Genomic DNA, 27,058 nt, shown 5'->3' on the forward strand with positions numbered 1-27,058 from the left:
ACATTGGGGCCGTTAAGATCGCTGACTTCAAATCACTTGGTCCTCATCGATATGGGTTCAAGCCTCACTCGGGGCGTTGAATTCTTCTTGGGAGGAAACCATCCTGCTGGCTTACGGAAGGTCGGTGGTTCTACCCAGGTGCCCGCTCGTGATGAAATAATGCACGGAGGGGCACCTAGGGTCTTCCTCCACCATCAAAGCTTCAAAGCTGGAAAGTCGCCTTATGACCTATAATTGTGTCAGTGCGACAACCACCCCCCCCCCCCCCCCCCAACAAAAAACGCATATATTTACAAAACAATGAAACTTATTGATTTATTTCATCATTTTATTAATAAGACATTCTTTTTTATTTAAAAAGTAAATGCGACTTCATGCGTTTTTAAAAATAATTGAAGAAATTTCAATAATCTTCAAGCTTCAATAGCAAATTCAGTTTAAATTGTTTTGAACATGTCAGAAATGTTTATATGTTTATTTTTGAAAATTGTTAAGACGAAAGTTTAATGTTTGTGAGATACAACTATAAATACATATTATTCTTGAACTTTATATATTTCAATTAGCTTTTCTACGTGTACATTTTTATTTGGGGCGGGGTTGACGTTTTGGGGTGTTTCAAGGGACTCCTTAACGGCGATACAATGTAACTTGGTATTGTTTGAAGTCGTTAATTAGTTCGGATATTCTAACCGCATTCATCTACACTTTAGTAGCTTCCTCGCTTGGCGCTCAGCACTGTGAGGATAGTGCTAGGATTAGTCAGTCCATTGTCTGTAAAATGTGACTGGGTGGGGTATCATGTCATGAGGCTCACTATATCTTTGGGCATTGTGCCCACTGCTACAAGTAGACACCGTCGTTTATGTTACTGAAAAATTGTTGAAAAAGGCGCTAAACCCGAACACACGCATACACACCTACATCTGTTTTTAATATTAGTGTATATTTTCAATAGGTTATAGTATGGTATTAGCCTTTACAATATGAAAAAGTCGCACTTTTACAATAAACGATTACATACCAAAATGAGTCGGAATAATTCATAGCACATAAACGCTTTGTGTTTCTCTTGAAACGAAACTTGTGTTGTTCCTATCGGTAATGTTCATTTTAAAAGTAGAAAACGAAAATGTGCACATGTTGAAACAATGGAGATATAGCACTTTAAGTCAAAAACTAACAGTACGGAAAATGGAAAAAAAAAACAATAGTAAGCTGGCTGAAATGTTATATAAATGTGTTAAGCAAATTGCATTGGGCTAAATCACTGCAAATACGTTTCTACCAAGACTGACGGAAGTGTGAACACGTAATAAGTTCACCAAAATCAAACGCACTCCATGGTTGAAATCAAAAGCACGCTCGCTGAACAACATTTCGCTCCATATATTTTCTTTTATTCTAGTAATGTAAAGTAATGCTGATTATTTTGGAAGTCACAATTTTTCTGCAAGGGTTTGTGCAATATTTTTCTTTTAATCCTGACTGGCTTTGCGTCCCATGTGCCGTTTTGTCTTGTGTCAAACCCTTGCGTATAGTATTGTACCTTCACACTGTACACTCGTATGATCGTATCGTATTATACCTTTGGGCCTTGTGTCGTACATCTGCCCGTTATTTGTGACAACTCGACGCAACGATGGTTCTGTGCATCGGCACTCTCTTTATTCCAAAATTCAATAGTTGATTTTTCAATCTCTCTTTCTTCTATTTCCCGTACAAGAACTGTGTCTGATCGCGCCAATATTGCTTGAACGAGCTGAGGTAGCGCTCCTACAGCGACAATAAAAATCACGTGCATAACTTCTGAAATCTCTGATGTGGGGCCTGCAACATAATCTGCGGATATACTGAGCGTCAGTATGACAAAGGTTATCATTATGACAGCTTTGATGCAAAGAATAACTACTTGTTGATGAACAGGGCGATGCTTCTTCACAATATACTCAAACAAATCCTTGGGGATGCCGTATGTGCTATTTCTCTGCTTGACTCTAACTGCTGATTGTGTTTGAATAGTCCGAAGAATATTAAGTGGGACATGCAACGAAACTCCATTTATTCGAACATCAACAATGTTCTCTACTTGTACATTTGATACTGTAAGTTGTCCGTTGTACACTGCAATCCTTGCACTCTCGTTTGACAAATGTCTTGAAATATCTACGGTAGTAGCCAGCAACTCCATGTATACCCCTCCGAAATCTCTCACTAAATTGATAAAGTAGTAGAAAAGAACGATAAAGAAAAATAAGTAACCAAAAGATACAGATGGATAAATGATAATTGCAACAAAGCAGTGAGTTATGATTTGAGAAATGAAACCAAAACTTACGAGAAACACAAGGGAAATCACGTAAATGTAAACCATAAATGAAATGAAAACAAAACTAACTCCGAGGAAACAGGTGCCGCGATACCTGAAGACGGCATTTAGAATTAGACTCTGTCCTCTCAAGTAACGCAGAGATTTAATCCCACCATTTAGCATACCAGAAACAAACGTACAAAACGGTATACCATGGAAAACGATACAGCAAATAACTTCAGTTGCGCAAAATATAACATAGAACGGAAGAAATAAAGGGAGCAACAGAACACGACAGCATGTAGAGGTTGGTCTCAGGAAAGTAGTGATTCTTTCAGTTTGAATGTTCCATAACTCTTTCCAGAAAAGTCGCGTGAATAACATATAAAACCTGCATTTCATCAATGTTGACGCTTTTGTGTAACCAGGTTTCAAGTCGCGAGCTTTAACATTGATCATTGACATTTGAATAATTTCTGATGTTCCAAAGAAAAGAGGTGAATTTATTACTAAATTTGAAGACGGCAATCCAGCTTCGACAACTTGTTTCACGCTTCTTGGCAGGGCAATGAATAAAAGACTTAATGTATAATATATTGTAACAACACCAACAGGACCACCAAGTATTGGAACGAATACACGTCTCCTGTCGTCTGCATCAGCCAGAAGAGCCAAAAATCCCATAGGAGTTCCAACTTTCACAAGATCTTTCACAGTGATTTTACTTCTCCATTGCCCAAAACCTTCCGTGTACATGGCAAGCTGTATGTAGATGAATATCGGAAATGATAGCACAAAAAGAAGTCTTCGTAATCTTGAAACAATCACAGGATGGCGGGTCAGTCCAAGAGTTTTGAAGCTAAGCAGGTCACCTAACGTGAGTGGAGACTGTCCATCAGCAAATTTCCAGCAATCGTCTAAAAACTCTAAACATTCAATGTCGTCTGCCATTTCAACCATAACCAGGTCCTCATAAATACGCTCTTCTTTCGCCAACCATGCAGCGATTTTGAAAAACATGACCGGAAAGTACAAAAGAAACAATACACCTAAGAGGTAGGGTAGGGTTTTTGTGACTGTCCACGAGTGAACTCCTGCAATATGTTTTTCATTGCCTTGGCATTTTTTGTCGTACTCGCCACTTGTATAGTTCAATGACGCAGAACAACATTTATAATGTACGAAACTAATCGGGTAATAGAGATAAACGGCTGCCCAATAGTGTACTGACCCAAAATATTCTTGCCGTGTTGTTAGATAACAAAAATAACTTTCGGGATATTTGATGTAATCACCACCTTCTGTCACATTTATTAACGGTATCAGAGCGGCGGTTACTGCTAGAGATGTTTTGTAATCTCCAAATGTGAAATCACACCCAAATCTTGAATCTGGTGATTTTAACTTTATGCTCACATACGGAATATTTATAGTTTTTGCTTCAAGTAGATGGAAAGAGAGTATACCGTAGTCCAGATTCCACGATAGAAAAGGGTATGGTCCTGATGATGCATTGTACGTCCAAAACCATCTATGGCCTTGGAAAACATCACTGGTAAAACCCGTACGAGCAGATTCTGAATCACAAATTGTTAAATTAAACTGGATGAAATTCGGATCTCTTGATATCAGTTGCGAATGAAATTTTGTTTTGCTTCTCTCTAGCACTTCGATATTGCATTTAAATCGCGAGTGTGTTCTTTGACTTTTGCTATGTGTAAGGGCATTTTGTGGTGTTCCAACATGTTTATCAGTTTTTCTTATATGTTGACTTGCCCCTGAAAATTCTGCTTTCAACTTTTTATAAGATGTCTCACTTAAATCATTAATGTCTAAAATCTTATTGCTGAAATGGTGAACATTTTGTTTTACAAGAGGGTTAGTATGCATATATTCCTTTATGTTGTGGTTCCTGGTATTTTTGTTAGGGTCAGCTGTCTGGTTCACCAGATGTTTTTGCCTGGACTCCGTGTTTCCGCCTATATCAACAATATCAGAGCTTCCTTTATTTTTCTTTCTTTGTTCAGTGAAATACAGTATTTTCATTATTTCAGAATCGTTTGTGTTCATTCCTACTTTTGTTGTGGTATGTTGCAGTTCGCTTTTCGGCCTGACTGATGTATCATACAAATATTTATCCTCCTTAGCCGTGGCTGAAGCGTATACCTCATCATCATGATTTTGACGGTCGGGCAAGTTTTGATATTCTTGCGTCTGCTTGACTGTGGCACTATCGCATGTATGTATCGTTAACAATACGAAATACATTAGAATCGAATACGTTTTCACTGTACCCATTTTATTCCAAAAACGATCTAAAAATACAGAAACCGTTTTTTTCATTACTGTTATAACCAGATATTTTTGCACAGACTTATATTATCTCTGCCCATCTCATGACTTTAAAAATAAAAGTAAAATCGGAAATACTACTGCATGTGAAATGAAATAATCGCTTTTTTGTGTGAGGAATCTCCAAAAATTTATCAAAACAGTTTATCAACGGTTCAAACAATTTTGACGTTCAATATGTCAACATATTATGATATCGAAAAAAGAATATCATACCTAGGCACTCACCGTTATTCCTGCAAAACTCAAGAAAATAAAGTTTTTAAATTCATAACCTTATTTTTTAAATATGAATATGTTCACCGATATTGCTTTATCTTCCTTTGTCCGCGTAATCCTTTTGTTACGGCTTGTTCTTTTTTGTCACTGATGCTCATGTAAGTAATAAGGATAAAATTTCCGTATTAGAACTGAAATTCTTACTCACGTTTACAACAGGAAGTTAAATGAAACTTGACACCCCGAATTACAGATATTTAAAATCACTACTTTCCAAAAGACTCGGAATAAAACTAATAATACGAACATTGAAACGAAGCAAAATAGTAGCAGATTCGGTTTGATTAAGTTTGTTGATGAGATGTAATGAAATGTGTAAGCACCTCTCGTTCCCCCAAGCACCAGCTTCAGCAGAACACTGTCACTCAGAAATATCGAATGGATCCCATGATGCACCAGAAAATGCAACAAGATAGTCCATTGAGACGTGACTGATATACGTGCTGTACGATATCGCAGTCATGCTTGAATTGTTTATCCCAAGACTGACAGCAACCCCTAGGCCCTGTGGTTTTCAACAAGAAGATTTTCAAAGTTTTTCCCTATATAAGTCTATATAAACCATGTGACCCCTGGGGTGGGGCCATATTTAACCGTAGGGGGATAATTTGAAAAATCTTAGTAGAGGACTATTAGATGATGCCACATACCAAATACTAAAGCCCTAGCTACTGTGGTTTTGAACAAGAAGATTTGATTTTTAAAGTTTTTCCTTTTTTCTGCATGGATTTCAATTCTTTAGGCACTTTTGATAGGGGGCCACCCAAGGATCATTTCTGTGACGTTTAGTGTAAATGATTTTGAAGAAGATTTTTTAAAAAATTTACAATACAGCCATATAGGGGAAATAAGCCCCGACCCCCTGGCGGCCATGCTTTTTACCGGATCAGAATGGCTTAGGCCATTTTGGTAGAGGGTCTCCTAGAGATCATTTCTACAAAATATTTTTGAAATCCGACAAACAGTTTCTGACAAGAAAACTTTTAAAGATTTTCCTTTCGGTTGCCATGGCAACCAAAGTTCTGTATGGATTTCAATTCTTTGGGCAACTTTGAAAGGGGGCCACCCAAGGATTATTCCTGTGAAGTTTGGTGTAAATCTGCCCAGTGGTTTTGGAGAAGAAGATTTTTTTTTAGAAATTGCTGACACACGACGCACGACGGACGATGGACGAAGGGTGATCACAAAAGCTCACCTTGTCACTACGTGACAGATGTACGGAATTCCGTTAGGGCCATCGCCTTTGTATGTGTTGATCTGAAACCCGATACTCGATAGTACGATGATGAAAACGCGAAATCACGAAACTACGATAACGAAAACGCGACAACACGATGATGATAACGCGATACTACGATAACGAAAACGCGATAATACGATAGTACGATGATGATAATGCGATATACTATCGCATTTTCATCATCGTACTGTCGCGTTTTCACCATCGTACTGTCGTATTATCGCGTTTTCGTTATCGTAGTATCGTGATTTCGCAATATCATTATCGTACTATCGCGTTATCACCATCGTACTGTCGCGTTATCACCATCGTACTGTCGCGTTATCACCATCGTACTGTCGCATTATCATCATCGTACTGTCGCGTTATCACCATCGTAGTGTCGCGTTATCACCATCGTACTGTCGCGTTATCATTATCGCACCATCGCCTTCCGGTGCGCATGTGCATGCTAAAAATGAGAAGATTAGAAGTTATACTTTTAGAACTACAGCTCCTGCTCTAGCGATAGGGCGATATGCAGATTCGAACGCGGGTGCTAGTATGTGAAAATCGTGATTTGTATTGATGATCCTCCTATAGCTACAGCTGCTAGTTAGTCAAAAGCAAAAAATAATTAGCATTTTTCCATGCTTTTTTAGCTTTCGTCAATTTAAGAGTCATTTACAGAAAATGAATTTAGGGAGACAAAGCGTGTTGGATTTTGAACAGGTTCAGAATGCTGTGCAGATATAATTTTACTGCATTTCTCATTCCTGTAAAATCATAAATAAAATGTCTGAGTAAGGGGGCGTTAACTCACTTTTGGTTGTAAACTGCTTTACTTTTTATTTTATTTTTGCAGAAAATTGCCAGACTTTGATGCATTAAAAGAAACTATGTGCCATGAAAACTGCAAACAATATTCTTCGAATATTTGCGATGCTCCGATTTCAGTGTTGTTATGCGTCTTACGGAATTCAACATCAATGACCTGAGCTTTACAAGACATGCATTTGCTTTTCAGTGTTGAAATATAAACCATCATATTTGTGAAAATATTCATCATCATATTTGTGAAAATATTCATGTCAGACCAAAATAAAAACAAACAAAAAACGCCCTGATCATGGTACAATATAACATTCTTTTTTTTCTTGTTATCATATACTATATAGAAAACTCAAACCGATTGACCTGCAGAGTTTTTGCCTAAGTACATATTTGGTTTTAGCTGAAAAAACGTTTTACAACCCATTAGCAAGCAATAGAAATCATTTTTAATTTCAACAGAGCTTAAATAACAAGATAAATAGAAACCAGAACACTGGAGAGGAAATTCTTCTGTGCGCATGGGCACCGGAAGGCGATAGTACGATGATGATAACGCGATAGTACGATGGTGATAACGCGACAGTACGATGGTGATAACGCGACAGTACGATGACGATAATGCGACAGTACGATGACGATAACGCAACAGTACGATGGTGATAACGCGATAGTACGATAATGATATTGCGAAATCACGATACTACAATAACGAAAATGCGATAATACGATAGTACGATGGTGAAAACGCGACAGTACGATGATGAAAACGCGATAGTACGATGGTGATAACGCGACAGTACGATGGTGATAACGCGATAGTACGATGGTGATAACGCGATAGTACGATAATGATATTGCGAAATCACGATACTACGATAACGAAAACGCGATAATACGACAGTACGATGGTGAAAACGCGACAGTACGATGGTGAAAATGCGATAGTATATCGCATTATCATCATCGTACTATCGTATTATCGCATTTTCGTTATCGTAGTATCGCGTTATCATCATCGTGTTGTCGCGTTTTCGTTATCGTAGTTTCGTGATTTCGCGTTTTCATCATCGTACTATCGAGTATCGCGTTTCAGATCAACACATACAAAGGCGATGGCCCTAACGGAATTCCGTACAGATGAGCTAAAAAGAAGACCAAACAGATAATACTCCGAGATACGACCCATGTACAGGTACTGTACAAATTAGATAAATTTTCGGAATATTCCATAAAGATAAAAATAATCCATCTTATCAGTAGTAAAGGAAATTAGCACAGCAGGGGGGTCCCAACTAGACCATGAAGATGTGTGCAATGGAGTTAAAAGAGAGTAGTCTTCCTTCAGTGAATGTATAATAACAACAGTGATAATGATAATAATACTAATACTAATAATAATAAATAAATTGTAATAATAATAATAAAATATTTATAAAGTATAATAATAATGATAATAATAATAAATTGTAATAATAATTAACCACAGGTATTGTGAAAACCCGATAAAATTTGTTTTATTGATAGAGTATCTGCAAATATCATATAAATGGGTAAAAGCTACACCAGTGATAGTTGTCTTACCTTTATATTTTCTATACAATACTTATACAAAAAATGGTAAAATGATTTTATCAACATGCAATCATTTTTTTTTTGGAATATAATAAAATGGGACAAAATTATTGCATTGTGTTTCATCTATATTGAATTTTCAAATCTATTTTTTCGTTGCATAAAGTGTGCATTGCTCGTGTTTTATCTTATAACATTGAAATGCACATTGTTTATTCAATGTAAGACAACATTTAGAAAGTTTAGATGTGTGACTGAGTTTTCCATGCGTAAGTGTTCGATAAAACTTCATGTTAACATATTCTCGCGTTCTGAATAAAAAATATTTGAGAAGTTAAAAGTTTACATTTTTAAAATCAACAAGCCTCCTTTATTTTTTATTCGTGAAATTTATCGGTTTCAATCAATTTCTCCGTTATGCTAAAAATTAGGTCAAAACGTGAATGGTAATGTTAAAATAGTTTCTTCAGTTACATGTTTTAAATAACAAAACATATCTTTTCAACGCATTATTGTTTATTTATTAATCTTCCTGTTTTATGTTTGGGCGAAGCCTTGTAATACTTCTTTTCGTAATTTGATATATCAAAATAGTTTCGAGTGATTGCAACTTACCTTCCTCTAATCTTTGTAAAAATCTAAAATACCTGAATACAAAGTTTTGCTTTTCTTTTTTTTTTTTAAAGTAGGTCAGGATTACGTTACTACTTATACAATACTGTACCTTACAACCTACCATACAAATACAATATAATATACAAATACAATATGCCAAAGGTTTCTAATGCAATTGACTTTGCGAAATCCTCCATTGTATACATTTTATTCTCCGCGCCCACAGGCGCTGAGTATTTGTGATGGCTTTTTTTTTAGTGCTAAGTGTGCAGTCTATATCGTAAATGACGATTTTTTCATTCGATTTGCAAAATTTCAAATTTTTAATGTCTGATCTAGTTCATACTAATGGAATCAGATTAAACAACACAAACGAGAAAAATAAGTTTCACTAGAAAAAAGAAGCAGTAAAAGAATAAAATAGCAGTAAAGAAAGCAATTTATGTCGGACATCACTTTGAGAATTCCTTTTCAGTTTAATGAATACGGAAAGAGAGAAGGTTACCTTATTCGTGTGCAGTAATTTTAGTTTTTATTTTATTGTAAAATATTTGATTATTATATTGTAGGCATTGTTATTTGCCTCATTTATTTCATATGATAGGGGGTTAGGCCTTTTATGCCAACCGAAATTCCGGATACTACTTTGTAAAGTTAATTTATGCCAATTTTAAAGCCTTTTTATTGTGTTACTTTTATTAGACATTTGCGAATTAAGTCTACGTGGACTGTGAACACCTAAGAAGATAGATTTTTCAAGGGGACCATCTCAACATAATTTGATTATATTATGGGCGGTAGGAAAAAGAGTTTATAACGGCAATAGGGTTTGGATTACTATATCATCACTATGCGGTAGGTGATATAAATTCGGATGTGCCTGTTTTTAGCTCGACTTTTTGAAGAAAAAATAGAGCTCTTGTACTCGCTCCGGCGTCGGAGTCGGCGTCGCCGTTGGTTAAAGTTTTTGATAAAGTCAAATATCTCTGTTACTATCAAAGCTATTGACTTGAAACTTAAAATATTTACTGTCAAAGTCTACACCAGGAGAAATAATCCCCATAACTCTGATTTGAATTTTGATAGAATTATGCCCCTTTTTAACTTAGAAGTTCTGGTTTAAGTTTTTGATAAAGTCAAGTATCTCTGTTACTATCAAAGCTATTGACTTGAAACTTAAAACAGTTATTTACTATCGAAGTCTACACGAGGAAAAACAATCTTCATTACTCTGATTGAATTTTGACAGAAATATGCCCCTTTTTAACTTAGAATATTCGGTTAAAATTTTTGATAAACTCAAATATATCTGTTATTATCAAAGAAATTGACTTAAAATTTAAAATACTTATTTACCATCAAAGGCTTCACCAGGAGAAATAATCCCCATAACTCTGGTTTGAATTTTGATAGAATTATGCCCCTCTTAACTACTATCGAAGTCTACACCAGGAAAATCAGTCCCCATAACTCTGATTTGAATTGTGACAGAATTATGTCCCTTTTGACATAGATTCATTTTGGATAAATTTTTGTCAAATATCTCTGTTATTATTAAAGCTTTTGACTTGAAACTTAAAATACGTTTTTACTGTCAAAGTCTTCACGCAGAGAATTATTCCTCATTACTCTGATTTGAATTTTGACAGAGTTATGTCCCGTTTTAACTTAGAATCTTTTTACTGGCAAAGCTCTAATTCAGAGTCAATCACTGAGAAAAGTCGAGCGCGCTGTCTTACGGACAGCTCTTGTTCCGTGTTTCTGTCCATCAGAAAGAAAAATATGCTACACATATCGCAAAAAAAGTATTATAACGAGCCATACGCTCTGCACGTCGCCATAATGTTGTGAAAATTTGTGCCAAGTTTCTTTAAAATCCTTCAAGCAGTTCAAGTGTTACACATCGCACTCGAAACAAAGTTATATGACGTTTGACCCCACTCTAAGTGTGACATTGACCTTGTTTCGATGTGGTGGACATTTGTGCAATGTTTCTTTAAAATCCTTCAAACAGATCAAGAGTTACAGAGCGGACACGAAACAAAGTCATATGACCTTGACACCTAAGTGTGACCTTGACCTTAAAGCTGATACAGGCGCTCTGCACGTCGTCTTGATGTGGAGAACATTTGTCAAGTTTGTTTAAAATCCTTTAAGGGGTTCACGAGTTACAGAACGGAGACAAAACGAAATTGCTTACGGATAGACGGACACAGACAGACAGACGGCCAGATGAACACCTGAGGTATCCCAAAATACGTCCCCTCATAATAATAACAAGGGAATGGAGGCGCAAGCTACTAGTATTATGTTTTCCACAGTTTTCACAATGACTTACCTACTGACCTACATTTTGATCCCAGCTGACCCAGTTTAGATTTTTTCATGTCGGACGACGATGGAATATGGATACATTGCAATCAGACTAGCTCATCTTTTCAACTTAGACGCAGATGCGCAACTTATAATATTAAATAACATTTCAGGAAAGTGTTATGACGCTAGCTCAAATACTTTTTGCGATATATATAACAAAACATTTCTCTGGTAAACAGACAGCCGGAAAGACAAATCCAAATCTTATCCTCCCCGCCGTTACATGACTGAAATACTGTTGAAAAACGGCGTTAGACCCAAAACAAACAAACAAAAATCTTATCCTGTTCGGCGACATAATAAGCCAGACCTTACCATCATTATAGGAATGTTTCCTACCAAACATAAATTAAAATTATTATGTTGAGACGGTCCCCTTGAAAAATCGATCGTCTTAGGTGTTCACAGTCCACGCAGACTTAATTCGAAAATGTCTATTGGTACAGTATTCTTCTCCTGAGCTCCCGCCGCGTGCACGTCGTGGAGAAGGCATGTGGCTCCACCGGAAGTGACCATAATTATATTGATGACAGCGGGTGGAGTCACAACCAAGGGCGGGAGCAGTGGTCCTAAGAAGGGTGGTTTACCTTCGTTAGTTTCAAGTTACCAACGTACGCAGAACAGGGTACTCCGCAAGGATTACGACAGATCAGCATGAAAAGAGGCCCGTCGACACTCTACAATGAAGACGAAGGCGCAGATATTCTCGCTCATATGGGTCTCCCGGCAGCGAGTATAAATAAACTCAACTATCATCATCAGGTACGGTATATAAATAAGTTTTATACAAGCGATGTGCATTTGTTAAAGATTGTTGTATGTTGTGTATCTAGTTGCATTGCAACACTTTAAAGGTATAATGCTCTATCATCTTAATGTAGGCATGGCCATAGGCGTAGCTATGCCCATTCCTCATTCGGTAATCAACAATTAAACCTGTGTTTTTAGTTTTATACTTTGATTTTTTTAAGTTAATATTTATGTATTTAATGTTTGATATGCATAATTAAAGTCAAACCTTTTACAAATGTCACCTAACAATAAGGCAAAAAACTGGCCTTTGAACCAAGGTGACTTGCATTTTAAAGTAGCCTTGCTCTATTATCTCAATGTATGTTTCTTACAGGCTGACCTTTAGCAATGTCAGAACAGTAGTCTTTCTTGAGAGATGGCTGATTACACAAAATTGTCCGTTTGTCCTTCCAAAATATCAGTTGATCAGTATATGACTATATATAGAGGTAAAGGTGTTTATAAATAGCGAAAACCTCCAATGATCCTACTACCTGTGCTAATTTTAGGAAAATAAGAAATGAGGTTACAAATCAAATAAGAAAATCGAAATCTGAATACCTATCAAAACTCACCGATAAAATGAACTCTGATAATACAACAGCTAAAGAATGGTTCAAATTGGCCAAACAGGTAACCAAAAAGGATTCCTCAAAATCTATCCCGAACTTGGTAAGTGGCAATGCGCAATCTTCAAGTGATGTAGACAAAGCAAACTTATTAAATCAATACTTCTGTCCCCAGTCATGCATAGATGATACAGGTCACGAGTTACCAAATATCCCTGTCAGCAGATGCTCACTTCAGGACATATCTATATCAGTCCAAGACGTGACTGACAGTTAAAATTCAATCGACCCCGGAAAGGCATGCGGCCCAGATTTGGTCAGTCCCCGTCTTATTCGGGAGGGATCCAATGTTCTTGCTGAACCCCTGTCCATCTACTTCAACAAGCTCCTTCAGCAATCTTTCTTTCCTTCTTCTTGGAAACTCGCTAATGTCACGCCAATATTCAAGAAGTCCGACCCATCCAAACCGTCTAACTATCGCCCTGTCTCGCTCTTAAGCTGCATAGGCAAACTTATGGAACGCTGTATTCACAAGCACATCTACAATTACATTGTTGCTAATAACCTCCTAACTCCGAATCAATCTGGTTTCATAAAAGGTGATTCAACGGTTAACCAGCTGACCTTCCTTTACAATGAAATATGTCAAGCACTGGACGAGGGCAAGGAAGTGCGCGCGGTGTTTTGTGACATATCAAAAGCCTTCGATAGAGTCTGGCATCGGGGTCTTCTTCTTAAACTTTCTTCTTTTGGAATCCAGGGAAAGCTCCTAGAATGGTTCTCTTCATACCTTTCGGGCCGTCGGCAACGAGTTGTTATTTCAAATACTTCTTCGTCCTGGCGTAACATTTCCGCTGGCGTTCCTCAGGGTTCAATTCTTGGACCTCTTTTGTTTCTAATCTATATTAACGATATTGTAAATGATCTCCAGGCCAATATCCGGCTGTTTGCCGATGATACTACACTTTACATAACTGTTGATTCCCCGGATGCATCCGCTGTTGTCCTTAATTCTGATCTTCGTAAAGTAACAAATTGGTCAAGAACATGGCTTGTGGATTTTAACCCCCAAAAAACTGAAACAGGTTCTATTCTCTAGAAAGAGAGATCGTGCAAACCACCCCTGTCTAATCATGGATGACGTCCCTATTTCTTCTGTTAAAACTCACAAACATTTTGGTATTTCATTTTCCGAGGACGCTAAGTGGAAGGAGCATATATCTTCGTCTGTAAATAAAGCCTGGCAGAAGTTAGGCAAATTGCGATCACTGAAATTTATCTTGTCACGTTCCAGTCTGGAAAAAAAGTACTTTTCATTCGTTAGGCCTCTTCTTGAGTACGGAGAGTTATAGGGACATTTTTTTCTGTAAATTAAAAAATATATAGATCCTTTCAAACGAGGCTGCGAGGAGTGGTAAAATTTAGCCAGAGCGCCAGAGTAGCCAGATTTCAGCCAGAGTTGGGCCCAAGTTCAGCCAAGTAGCCAGAGTTCACCCAAGTTCGGCCAGATTCAGCCAGAGTAGCCAGAGTTCGCCAGAAAATCAAACTGTGGTTCTCGGGCGGCCGAGTACCAATTTTTCAGCCGATAGCCAAGTTCAGCCAGAGTAGCCAAACTCGTTACTCTGGCTGGCCAGAGTACCCAAATTTTTCATTCAAGTACCAGAACTCAGTTACCCTGGCTGCCAAGTAGCCAGATTTTTCACCAGAGTAGCCAGAACCTATTACCCGGGGCTGGCAAAGTAGCCAAGTTCACAAAAAAAGCCGGTTTGTGGGAGTTAAAATTTTTCGGGGCTACTCGGTAGCCATAGAATTTTTTTTCCAAAAAAGCCCGAGTCACCTGGATTTTATTTGCTTGGTTAGCGGGCCAAGAGCCAAAGTTTTCTATGATTTAAAGAGCAGGCGATAACCTGGTTCAAAAAACTTTTTCCGTCTTAGCTAAATTTATTAGAAACTTATAGTAAATTCTATCAAAATAGCATTTTTAAAACTGAATTTAATTTTAATTACTTTTTTTAAGTGGCTATTTAAGAGCCAAGTGCAAAAAAATCGGGTTAATCTAGAGTAGCCAGGTACCCCAAAACCTTTTGTTACTCGGGCGGCCAGAAGCCAGAGTTCCCCAAAGTTCACCCAAAGGAAGATTTCTGGGATTTTTTAACATTTCTGACTACTCTGGTCCCAGAAACCAAGTAGCCCGAGTCACCGGGATTCCTTTTGCTCTGGAAACTTTGCTGGCCAAGAACCAGAGTCTGAAAGATTTAACTTTTTTTTTGCAAATCTGGTCAGCCAAGACCCAAAGGAACCAGGTCCCATTTTCACAAAAGTTTTTCATTTCTTACTGGATTTGATTAGAAATTAATAATGAGCCGTGCCATAAAAAAAAAAACATAGTGGCTTTGGACCAGCAGGGATCCAGACCGGCTGCGCATACGTGCAGTTTTGTCACTTCCTGTTGTTTGCTTTTAAAGCGTTTTGGCTTTGAGAAACTGTTAGCGAGCAGTAGGGATCCTAACGCTCGGGGCTGGTCTGGATCCATTAGGCCAAACCCACTATTTTTGGTTTTCTCGGGCACGACTCTTCATTCATCTAAAAGCAGTTCAAACTAAATTTTTAATTTAAAAACTATTTTCAAGGGGTATTTTAAGTACCCAAAGGGGAGCCAGGACTCTGGTCACATAGCGGGCCCAAGTTCACCAGTAGCCAAGTAACAAGTTCACCCAGATACCAGTCCTGGTTACTCTGGCGGGCCAAATATCCAGATCAGCCAGAGACCAAAACCCCTGGTTGCCTGGCTGGCCAGACTGGCCGGTAACCAAGTAAATTTGCTCTGGCTATTTTGGGTTAGGCAGAACACCAAAATTTCCAAAATGCCTTGTTCTAGCTACCTAGGCTACCCCAATGCCAAAAAAACTGTAATACCTATTGCGAAATGCCCTTTTGGTTCTTCAGGTTTTGATTTTTTGAGTTTTTTTATATATATCAATTTTTTCTAAAACGGATTTAAAAGAATTGTCTTATTTTTTAACGCACCCAGAGAGCCGACGTTCTAGGTTTTTTAATTTTTTCTATTTGGCCCGGAGCCAAGTTCAGAGTGCCCATGATTTTCATTTGCTCTGGCTACTCGGGCTAGCCAGAACACCAGAATTTTCGGAGGCCATTGGAACAAGCTACCCTGCTAATCAAAATACCAAAGAAAATCAGTAAAACCTTTGCCAAGTACCCAAATTTAACAACTCGGTTACTGTTGCTGACCAGACATCTGTTAAAAAATTTTCACATATCGGTACCGGGCGGCCAAGTAACCAGGAATAACTGAAATGCGCACGGGTTCTGGTTACCTGGCTGGCCAAAAAGCCAAGAAAATACAGAAAAACATGTAAACTAACCCTTTTTTTTAAAATGTATGCCCCTTTTTTTCATAAAAATCATATTATACATGAAAGGCTGCACTAACTTTTTGTATAAAATTATAATGTAAATAAAAAGTTAGACCTGTTGCGTTTTTGTGTGGGGGTTTAAAAAAAGGCGAAATTCACAAAGATTAAAGGGGACGGGTCTATATTTTATGGTAGTTTGAAAGTCTTTAAAACACCCTAAAAATAAAAAAAAACAAAAACCAACAACAAAAAAAACTGTAAGACGGCTGATTTTCGAACAAAGTTAAAGTAACACAAACAAAAATGACTTTTTCCAAAAAAAAAAAAAGTAACGGGTTTTAATGCAAAGGCTGTTTTTTTAACAAACTCAGCGTCACAAAAAGTACCACCTAATGACCCTTAAATTTAAAAATCGCAGGGACTGTGTTAAAGGGTTAACACGACAAACATTTTTGACGCAGCTGGACGTTACGTTAAAGATTTGTCAAATTCGTTTAACCCCCCATTTGAGGAAAGGGCCCTGCACTTGCAAAATGACTTTTTCCAGCAATGTTGACATGTACGAATTTTCTATCGCAAATCATTCATCGCACTTAAAAAATTGCCCGACAGACTAAAAGGAATAGTCAAAAACCCAAATATCCTTGTAAGAAGCCACGTTTAAGGTACGATGAACGCCATCAGCCTTTGGCAGGGTTGACGCCGAACTTTCATGTGGGAAATTGCACGTCGTATAGCTGTTCTCACCGACAGTCATGAAAGGGTTAGGAACATGATCAGACAGGGTCCCATTTAAACCGGCAAAAAGGCCATGAAAAAGTGACGCGATATTTTAAAAATAAAGAGGTAATATATTGGGGGAAACTTTTTCAGTGCCGCCGAGTTACATTGAAAAAGCTTAGGTATGTTTTTTTTTTTCTATAATTGTAATTTAACAAAGCCTCAAGGTCTGGGGGCAAAATACCGCTTTATATTTGATTTACGCCCACATCTAATTTATTTTTAAACTGGTGGGCGCCCCCAGGTTTTGGGCCCTTTTTTAAATCCACTACTTTAAATTTTAATTTAACAAAATTTTAAAATTTGACTACTAAGATACAAAAAAAAAAAATTTTGAATTTTCCCTTTCAAATTTTTTCAAAAATGACTTTATTTAAACGCCCCAAAATCGGTTGTCTTTTTTCTATAAGCTTATACAAGCTTTAAAAATTTCATTGTTCCAGGACTCTTAATGAAAACAAAGAACCGTAAAAACATTCGACCCCGGATATTAAAGGGCTAACATACTAGTAAAAACCTGTATCATTAAAAAGGGTATTTTCGATCAATTTCTTAAAATACCCTTTTAAAAACTTTTTTAACGGGTCCGGGCATTTTATTTATTACCCGGGTCAACCTCCACACGAAACTCATTTCGGTTGCCCAGGGCTAAAACCAAGTTACTAATTATATATTGCAAATACTTTTTTATGATAAACACCTTTTTGAGAAACCTTGTTTAAAAATTCCGCCTCCTAGCTCAGTGCAGAGCGTCGTCATCAATCCGACCGCGCGAGTTTGAGCCCGGCGGAAACGGACATAATTGCCTGCCATGTTGGGGTAAAAATTACATCATGGGAATAAAGGCTAAGCCGGCAGGGCACGACGATAATGGAGCACTTTTTTTTTTTAAATTTTTTTTTGTCATTGTCCATTTTTGGGGAGCATCCTTTGAAAATAGCGTTGTCATACAAACGTACAATTTTCCCCATAAGGGTACATTTCCCGTTTTACGCCACAAAAAAAAGTGATGAAAGGGGGGGGGGGGCAAGACAAAACGGATGGCACGTGATGAAACACGGCGCAGGTGAAATGTCGAGAAACGCTTTTTCACGTCGTTTTTCGTCTCGAACATCGTTTTTCATCATGTACCATCGCATTGTCCCCATCCAGGTCATGCGCAGGGTACAATACATTTTTCAGAAAAAATACAGGCTTTGATACAATCTCATTTTCACATTGCAATTTTACAGTTTATTGAGCAAGCCGACATTTGGAAAACAACAAATCTAAATGGTAAATTTCTTCCCCAAAAAATACTTTTAGATAAAATTCCTCAAAAGTTGACAAAAAAAAAAATGGTAGGGGACACGCTTTTCTAACTGGAAGGCTATGGTACATGGGAAACCCCCGATGGAATGATAAACGCGATGGCACATGGAAACCACGAGGACGGGGAGAAACGCGATGGACGATGGGAAAAAAAGCATGAATGATGTGAAAACGTGATGGGACATTTGAAAAAACGCATGGTACGAGATTGAAACGCGATATTTCATCGACATCGCAAAAACGCGATTTAGCACGTACCATCGCGTTTTTTTTAAAAAATCGTACCACGTGTTTTTATCAATCGGTCATCGCGCCATCGCGTTTTCGTCATCGTACCATCGTGCATTGCGGTTTGATAAAAAAAAAATCACGATTGCCCAAACGAACGCCGTACTAACAGGTTGAAAATGGTAAAACACTTTACATTACTGAACAAAATTTAAAAAATAAAACAAGTCGATTAAATGATATTTAATAGTTTACCATTATATATTGAGTGACCCCATAAACTAACTTAAAATTTTTTGTTTATTTTCACGTGTGAGGTTTAAGATCAAATTTTGTCTTTTCTATCAAATTTATCAGGTCTTTGACTGAAACCGGGGACTTTTTTCCATTTTGTATTGTAAACCTTAAAAATCTTCCAAATCCAAGACCCAGAGTTTAGGTTTTTGCAAGAACATTTGGGAAATCATCCTTTCAAAAAGTTTCAATCATGGACTTTGGGTCAATTGGATCTGCCTTGGGCATAAGTTTTATATAAGTAATATAAAACCATAAAAAAGCTTATTTTCATTTAGGCCCCTATATATATTTGTATGTACATCCCCTTTAAAACCCTTCTTTAAAAATTTACAAATCAGTCCCCTGATATCAAATTGCCCCCGCGTGCTAATGACTTGCAAAGTCTTTCAGAAAATCTTTTTAAAAACTCTCATAAAATTGCGACAAAAAAGATATTTTTCAGTAAACCAATCCCCAGAGTCAAACGATCCTACAAAATTTTTTTCAAGAAAAAAAAAATTTAATATTTACAACAAAAAATCTTAGACCACAAAGGGGACTGAAGAGTAAATAGTTTGCTGTAAATTTGCAAAATTTATAAGGTGTTCTTTCAAACTTTATTGAACCCCCCCCCGGGGAATATAATCCTTCTCTTGGATTTAAGTATACTTTAATCTTATACAATATAAGTTTAAAAATTTCCCGAATACCCAGAATAAAGTTGACAATTCCAAAAATTTTGAATTTTTCTATGACGCAATCCCCAAAAATCCAGGGAAGCGATTCAGACCACAGTCCTGTAATTTTTAACGAACATAAAAAAATTTTTAGGAATTCCAATAACTTTTAGTGTAAAAATAAAGAAAATTTATTTGAAGGCTTCTTGTTTTTATTTTTTTAAATTTAGTGTTTGCCTTGAATTTGTACCAAAAAACAACTGAAGACATAAAGATAATATAAAAAAATTGGAGAATAAATTTTTCATACATTTGACAACCACCAAATTCCCCGTAATTTGCATATTAAAATGTGGGGTTGACGAAAGTTGAAATTGAAAAACATACACTAAAGCGGCTTTTAAAAACGCTTTTCATCTAAACCCTTTGGAAAAGGTAGGTACCCGTGGGATGAAATCAAAACGCAAAATGCCATTTAAAAAAAGATTGGGTCACCTTAGCCATCAACAATTAACATTCCCGTTTATTAACACGGTATCACTTGTGTATTGTATGAAGCGTACTCACTGTGTTCGGATTAAACAGTTTTTTACTGCTAAAAGATAAGACATTCTTTAAGTCCGTTTGGATGAAACCTTGTACATGAAAAACAAAAAAAACCCCGAGGGTACAAATAAGGCATTTTTTGCAACATTAAAACCTTTGAAACTCGGCACCTGGCAAAAATCCGTTTTATAATCACTTTATACATAAAAACAAAAAACCAACCCTGAGAGAACCCAGATGTCAACAACTCTCACACCTTCCAAAAGCTTCCGTTTTAAACATAGCTGTGAGGCTCACCTATATCCTTTTAAAAAAGGAACTTTTGACAAATCCAATCTGGAAACAAACATCCATTTTAATGGTTTTTTTAGAAAACTTTCGAAAATTCCAAAAACGGTAGAACTCTCTATCCGGATTCAATTTCCTTTGTAACAAATTTTCAATCTTGTAATTGAAGGCTCACAACTTTACCAGTTCTTTTAGGGGGGTTCCTCAAGGTTCAGTTTGGTCCTTGTTTTTTTTTTTATTTTACAATGACCTTCCTGACTCTGTTAAAGGGGAAAAACGCTTTTTTGCTGATGACACTATCAAATTTTCCTCAACAAGAATCGTTTTAAAAACTCTTACAAAGTTCAAGATGATTTTACAAAATAAATAATGGGAAACGTAACGGTCTATGGGAAACAATCGATAAATGCGAATAAAAGGAATCCAAAAAAAAAAATATCTTTCCAATAAACTTAATCAAGACCTAAAAACACGAAAAAGCTTTATATCTTATGATGTCTTAACTTTGAAACACTTACGAAATATTTCATCTTCAAAAGCTATAAAACTCTCAGATTTATACAAAATGTGACAATTTTAAACAATAATATTAAAAAACTGCTAAAAACAACGTTCGCTCACAATTAAATCTGAACACCTATTTCATCCATTTCAAAAAAACTTTGTAAAGAATTATTTTCATTATTATTATTATTATTTATTATTATATTTATTTTTCACTACTAACCAAATTTGTTGAGCGCCCATTTAATAAAAATATACTTCAAGGGCGCTTAAAATTAAACATTGACATACCAATATTGGAAAAACAAAAAAAAAGGCATATGCAAAATTAAAAATGAAAGGAATGATTTTATTAATGGTTTTTTGTATAACAAAAACGGGATCATTATTCCTCTATTTCTAGTTCTGCCCTTCAGTTTTTTAAACATTGAGTTTCCTGCTTTGGGATATACCCAAAAAATGTTAAAAACCAAAAAAGTCGGTTACCTGGCTGAACCTGGTTCTCTGGCCAGCCCGATAATCAACTTCTACACTCTGGCTGAACCTGCCAAATCTTTCCCGCAAAGTAAACCAGAGTTCTGGTTCTCGGGTACTATAAATACTAACAAAAAAAGTTTTTTAACTTGAAATTTAGTTTTAAAAAATGCTATTAGAAAGAAATACATCAAGTTTCAAGATCGAATTCAGCTAAACGAAAATTTTTGCGAACACGGGACCCATTACTCTGGCACTCTTGCGACCAGAGAGCCAGAACAGTTAAAACCCAAAAACCGGCTAGCCCGAGTAACCAAGCTACTTAATTAACCACTTGAAAAAAGTTATTTAAATTGAAATTCAGTTTTAATACCTATTTAGATAGAAATGACATATTTAATTTCAAAATTAACTTTTCTAAGACGAAAATACAGGGACCGGTTACCTGGCTACACTGCTAGTCTGGGTGACAGAGAGCCGAAAATGTTAAAAACCAAACCTCTAGCTTCTTGGCTGAAAATCTGGCACTCTTTAAAACAGCCCAAATGACCAAGCAAATGAAATCCTGGTGACTCGGGCACGTTTTCACTTTGGGTGAACAAGTACCAAACTTTAAAAAATCAAAACTCTGCCTACTCGGTTTTTATGGCTACTCTGGCCACCGAGTTAACCAGAGTTCTGGGTACGAGAAATCTTTCTTAAAAACCGGCTACCCGGGCCCCCAGAGTAACTAACCAGAGTTCTGGCTACTCCAGCTGAACTCTGGCTACTCTGGCTAGCCAGAGTAACCAGAATTATGGCTACTCTGACTACTCTGGCCAGCCAGAGTAACCTGAGTTATGACTTCTCTGGCTGAACTCTGGCTGAACTCTGGCTACTCTGGCCAGCCAGAGTAACCAGAGTTATGACTTCTCTGGCTGAACTCTGGCTGAACTCTGGCTACTCTGGCCAGCCAGAGTAACCAGAGTTTTGACTTCTCTGGCTGAACTCTGGCTACTCTGGCTAGCCAGAGTAACCAGAGTTTTGACTTCTCTGGCTACGCTGGCTAAACTCTGGCTGAACTCTGGCTACTCTGGCTGAACTCTGGCCGAACTCTGGCTGAACTCTGGCTACTCTGGCTGCTCTGGCTAATTTCACGCACATGCTGCGAGGATCGTTACTGGTGCGACCAAACTATGCAATATTCAAACTATGCTGTCTGAGCTTCGGTGGGAGACCCTTCCAATAAGGCGTTAGAAAAACAGGCTCGTTCTATTCTACAAAATGACAAACGGTCTTACTCCTCATTATCTCAGTAGTTTGATTCCTGAAAACAACCAAAATCGATATACTTTAAGGAATTCCGATAACATACCTACGATACCATCTAGAACGCAACTTTATAACTCTTCCTTTTTGCCAGCAACTATTCGTGACTGGAATTCTCTCCCGTCTGATGTTCGAAATTGTAACACTCTTCACACCTTCAAAACCAAAATCACGAAACAACAAACCAAGTCTCCTGCCCTTTTTAACGTTGGAACACGTAAAAACCAGATATTACATACTCGTCTACGCCTCGGTTGCAGCTCTTTAAATTTTGACCTTCACAGGAAAAATATTACCGATACCGCTCTCTGCAGATGCGGAGCCCCTGAGACTGTTTCCCATTTCTTGCTTCAATGTCCCCTTTACACCATGCATAGACAAGAAAACCTTGGCAATCTCCCATGTGCAAAAACAGTTAGCAATCTCCTTTATGGAAATGAGCACCTCACGTTCGAACAAAACAGTCAGGTGTTTCTAAAAGTGCAAAGCTTTATATCTTCTTCTAAACGATTCTGTTAATGTATTCGTATTTTGGACTGATGTCAAGAGCTGTGTGAACCCCTCCTTTCTCTTATTTTCTTTTCCATCGATTTTATCGTTCTAACTCATTTCTCACATTAAACTTTTATTTGATTGTAGTAACGTGACATATACACATGTTTTAAAGAGTCTACTTAGGTCATTTCCCAACACGCTCTACCCCAAACAACTTTCCAACTCGTGAAACATTAATCAAGTATAAATTGAATTACCTCGTTACAATGTTCATAAATGTCATACTGATCGTAACCTTGTACATTTATTGTTGTAAATCTGTTTATTGGAAAGGAATTTACATAAGCTATCAGCTTGTTTTCAAATCCATGTATTTGACATGTAAAAATTTGTTGTACATGTTATGTGTATGTTGCTTAAAAAATAATAAAATATTGTTTAAACTAAAGGTGTTTATAGCAGTGAACTGTTTAGTCAATATTCATTGCCGCGTATTCATAAGCTGTTCTCCTAAGGAGGAGGTGAAGAAAACAACAACAACAACAACAACAATACCCTCTAAGTAAATACACCAACGTAATCGTCAACATATAACACTTTGGTTATAATTTTCTTGTTCCTTTTAAACTATGAGTTTCACGCCCCTAGGCGGGATAAAATAATGTTTGTTGTGTTTCATTCATTGTACATCTTAGTCCTTCCTCATCATTTAACTTGAAAGTATCATATAGAGCCCACATTTCTGATAAAACATTTATCAGAATAGGGGTCTTGATAACATCTGAGCTAAGTTTGAAACTCAGTCACTTCGTGAGTCTGAATTTAAGTACAACCTTAATTGTGTATACAATACATTTCATTCCAATTTCGCATTTGGGTCATGTTCAGTCAATAATTAGGTCATTGAATCACAAGTTAACAATAAAAATCCTTCTCAACTTTCGTACTTGTTATATAATGCGCTGTACATAATGTTTGCTTCATAAAATTTTCATTTATTGCTCTTTTTGACAATACATATGTATAAAGCATATGTAAGGGGCATTTTCCCATATGAAATTCTGGTATTTATCTTCGTACTGATAACCTTGTGCAGCTGAGTCTTTTTATCTTTTTTAACAGTTTCCCATACCATTGTTTCTTTGCATAGGACGATAGTATCATACATAAGAGACTATATTCCTTTTTTTTTAAAAAAAATAACCTTAACGCCTAAAAGTGTCCAGAGTGTTAGATTTAAATAAAAACTCTATCGACTGATATAGAATAAACTTGTTGTTTTGTTTTGTTTGTTAATTGTTTTAATCTCTCTTTCTTACTTCAGCTTTCTTTAATGGTTTAATAGACAATCTCTTAACTGAGATAATGCGTCATTGGTTTGAATCCGCGCTGTTCCTTTTACCTTATTAGAGGTTATTCTATGGTAAGGTCAAAAGAAGTAATTAATCACAGCTTCGTTTGCTTTGCGCAGACTTATTCAAAGTTGGGTATAATGCTTTTTAATTATTTTTATAATTCTTGCAGTTACATCGCCTTTACTTATTTTTTATTTCTATTTTGATAGTACGCGTTTAATACATGCTAAATAAATGTTAATAAATGACTTATCACTAATGACACACGCACTTGTTTTGACCATCTTCAGTTTCAAGTACTTCAATACCGCAATACAGTTCGTGCAATGCAATAATAGGACACTCTTAAAACTTGTACAATCTTCCTTTTTATTGCTAAATATTTTCTATATTTAGCAGTGAAGAGGAAGATTTTACAAGTTTTGGATCCGATTTGGATGTGCGTTCTACAATTTTTGTTATAATAAAAATTAGGTCAAAACAATTGAGCCGCGCCATGAGAAAACCAACATGCGTTGCGACCAGCATGGATCCAGACCAGCCTGCGCATCCGCGCAGTCTGGTCAGGATCCATGCTGTTCGCTAATGGTTTCTCGAATTGCAATAGGCTTTGAAAGCGAACAGCATGGATACTGACCAGACTGCGGGGATGCGCAGGCTGGTCTAGATCCATGATGGTAGCAAATGCACTATGTTGGTTTTCTCATGGTGCGGCTCAATTGTAAAACAAGGAAGGTTTTATTAAGACTATGTATAGTCACAGTTTCATCCTTATTTCTCAGTGTAGAGGATTGAGACAAACGGTAAATTGTTGCGATATCACTTAAAAGTTGCATTATGAAGACGAAAAAGCGTATAATTTATAAATTTATCTCTACCTTTTCACTTAATTAAGGTAGTAACCATCATGATCATGCCTTGAATAAATGACAATCCGTGCATTAAGGGATAAAGTAAAAAGACACTATATTTCTTAAGACTGAATATCATAAAAATTGCTAATATGTGAAAAAAAATGAATACAATGTATTAATATCATAAAATCAGTCTGTAATTTGCTGATATCTATAATCGGTAGCAAGATCTAAAAATGAATAAGCGGACCTATACAATTTATTTGACCATATGACAGTAAATTAAGAAGTGAGAGAAGATACTGTAAAATCTTCAGTTAAGTGTTTTTACATCAACATGATAAATGTTTCATAGATCCCCATTATAAATCTAGAAATGCAGTCCAATATATTTTAAGCAAATGTGTTTTGCATAACATATGGGACCAGCAAGCGTCCGCAAATTGCAAATGGCTTAACATAGCATTTGATATAAATTTAAAGCTTTGTTTATAAACGCATGGTACTCACTCATAAAATTCCAGTAATAGCAATTTCTATACATTTTACATTATTCAAAACTTCAGTCGGCCTAGAAAAATATTTAGCCAATATCCAAAAGTCTTTGCTGCGTTTCGTGATAAAATTTCGTACTACTCAACATCACTAATCTCGCGTCATCACTAATTTCGCGGTATTTGAGTTGCGCCACCTATATGTGGTGTTTACCGGGGAAGTTCGTGACCTATTTTACTCATGCTGGCGAAAAATGTTCCTACCTGCAGTTACATTGCTAAATATCTGTCAATATTTATTAAAATCGTATTTTTCACATATCTATTGCAAAAATCCATGAATTAAGCAAATATCTGCAATGTTTATAAGTTCGTCTACCAGCTGATCGGCATTTGTCCTCATTAAATATGCAAATTAAGTCCCGCCTATAGGTTAGAGGACACAAAATTTTACGTAACATCCCCCAGCTACACAAAAATGAATGAAATATTGGTATCAGGCGAACCATAAAACGTCGTAACTCGACGGATTTTAAGGGGGTGGGAAGAGATGGGGGCCCCTGACCATCTCCTCAAAATACACCCATGATACTGAGCAGTGAATTTTAACATGTTAGATAACTATCAAATAGAAAATATTAAGTAATAGTACGATTCTTAGGCTCCGCTACATTATGACCACGCCCGCGACCTTGTGATTTACTTGCAAAATATCTGTTGTGTCCGCTGCCCAGTGGAGAATATTTTCGATAGTGCCAATGTAAACAGATAATATAAAACTTTTAAATTGGCGTTTAATGACTTTTGAGTGTTCCTGTTAGTTTGACTTAAATAGCTTTTCAATGTTTGAATTATATTTAGTGTTTTGTAACCTATGATAGTTTGATTGACACAATTGTTGACCTATACCGCGACATTAGTGATGTGACGTCACATGATAACAATGGCTGACTATTGTTGTTCGAAGTACACATGGATGTTACTTGAATGATATCTTATTCATTTTCACACAGTTATTGATGCATATGGCATGAAGTATTGTGATACAGACAAGAAATACACTGTTGTGTTGTTTCTTGTTTAATGTCGTTACGTCGAATGCCAAGTACCGCGACATTACAGATGAACGGTATAGATTACCTGTTAAAACTGGAAAATGTTCAAGAAAACAGTTA

At 36.7% G+C, this 27,058-nt stretch overlaps 1 protein-coding gene across 3 annotated transcripts; it reads right to left on the reverse strand.

Annotated features, from left to right (window-relative positions):
• Positions 1–277: 277 nt before the first annotated feature.
• LOC128557748 (uncharacterized) lies at positions 278–26,369 on the reverse strand. Of its 3 annotated transcripts, none has more exons than XM_053545922.1 (2): positions 25,900–26,369; positions 278–4,626 (listed from the first exon to the last, which is right to left on the reverse strand). In XM_053545922.1, exons 1-2 carry the CDS (start codon positions 25,931–25,933, stop codon positions 1,583–1,585), a joined length of 3,078 nt encoding a protein of 1,025 aa, XP_053401897.1. In that variant the 5' UTR covers positions 25,934–26,369; the 3' UTR covers positions 278–1,582. The 3 variants fall into 3 exon arrangements, with proteins under 3 accessions (XP_053401897.1, XP_053401898.1, XP_053401899.1); XM_053545923.1 differs by lacking the exon at positions 25,900–26,369 and adding an exon at positions 4,892–5,138; XM_053545924.1 differs by lacking the exon at positions 25,900–26,369 and adding an exon at positions 4,880–5,138.
• Between the last annotated feature and the right edge of the window lie 689 nt (positions 26,370–27,058).

The sequence above is a fragment of the Mercenaria mercenaria genome, chromosome 6 (assembly GCF_021730395.1).
Source record: "Mercenaria mercenaria strain notata chromosome 6, MADL_Memer_1, whole genome shotgun sequence".
NCBI lineage: Eukaryota > Metazoa > Mollusca > Bivalvia > Venerida > Veneridae > Mercenaria > Mercenaria mercenaria.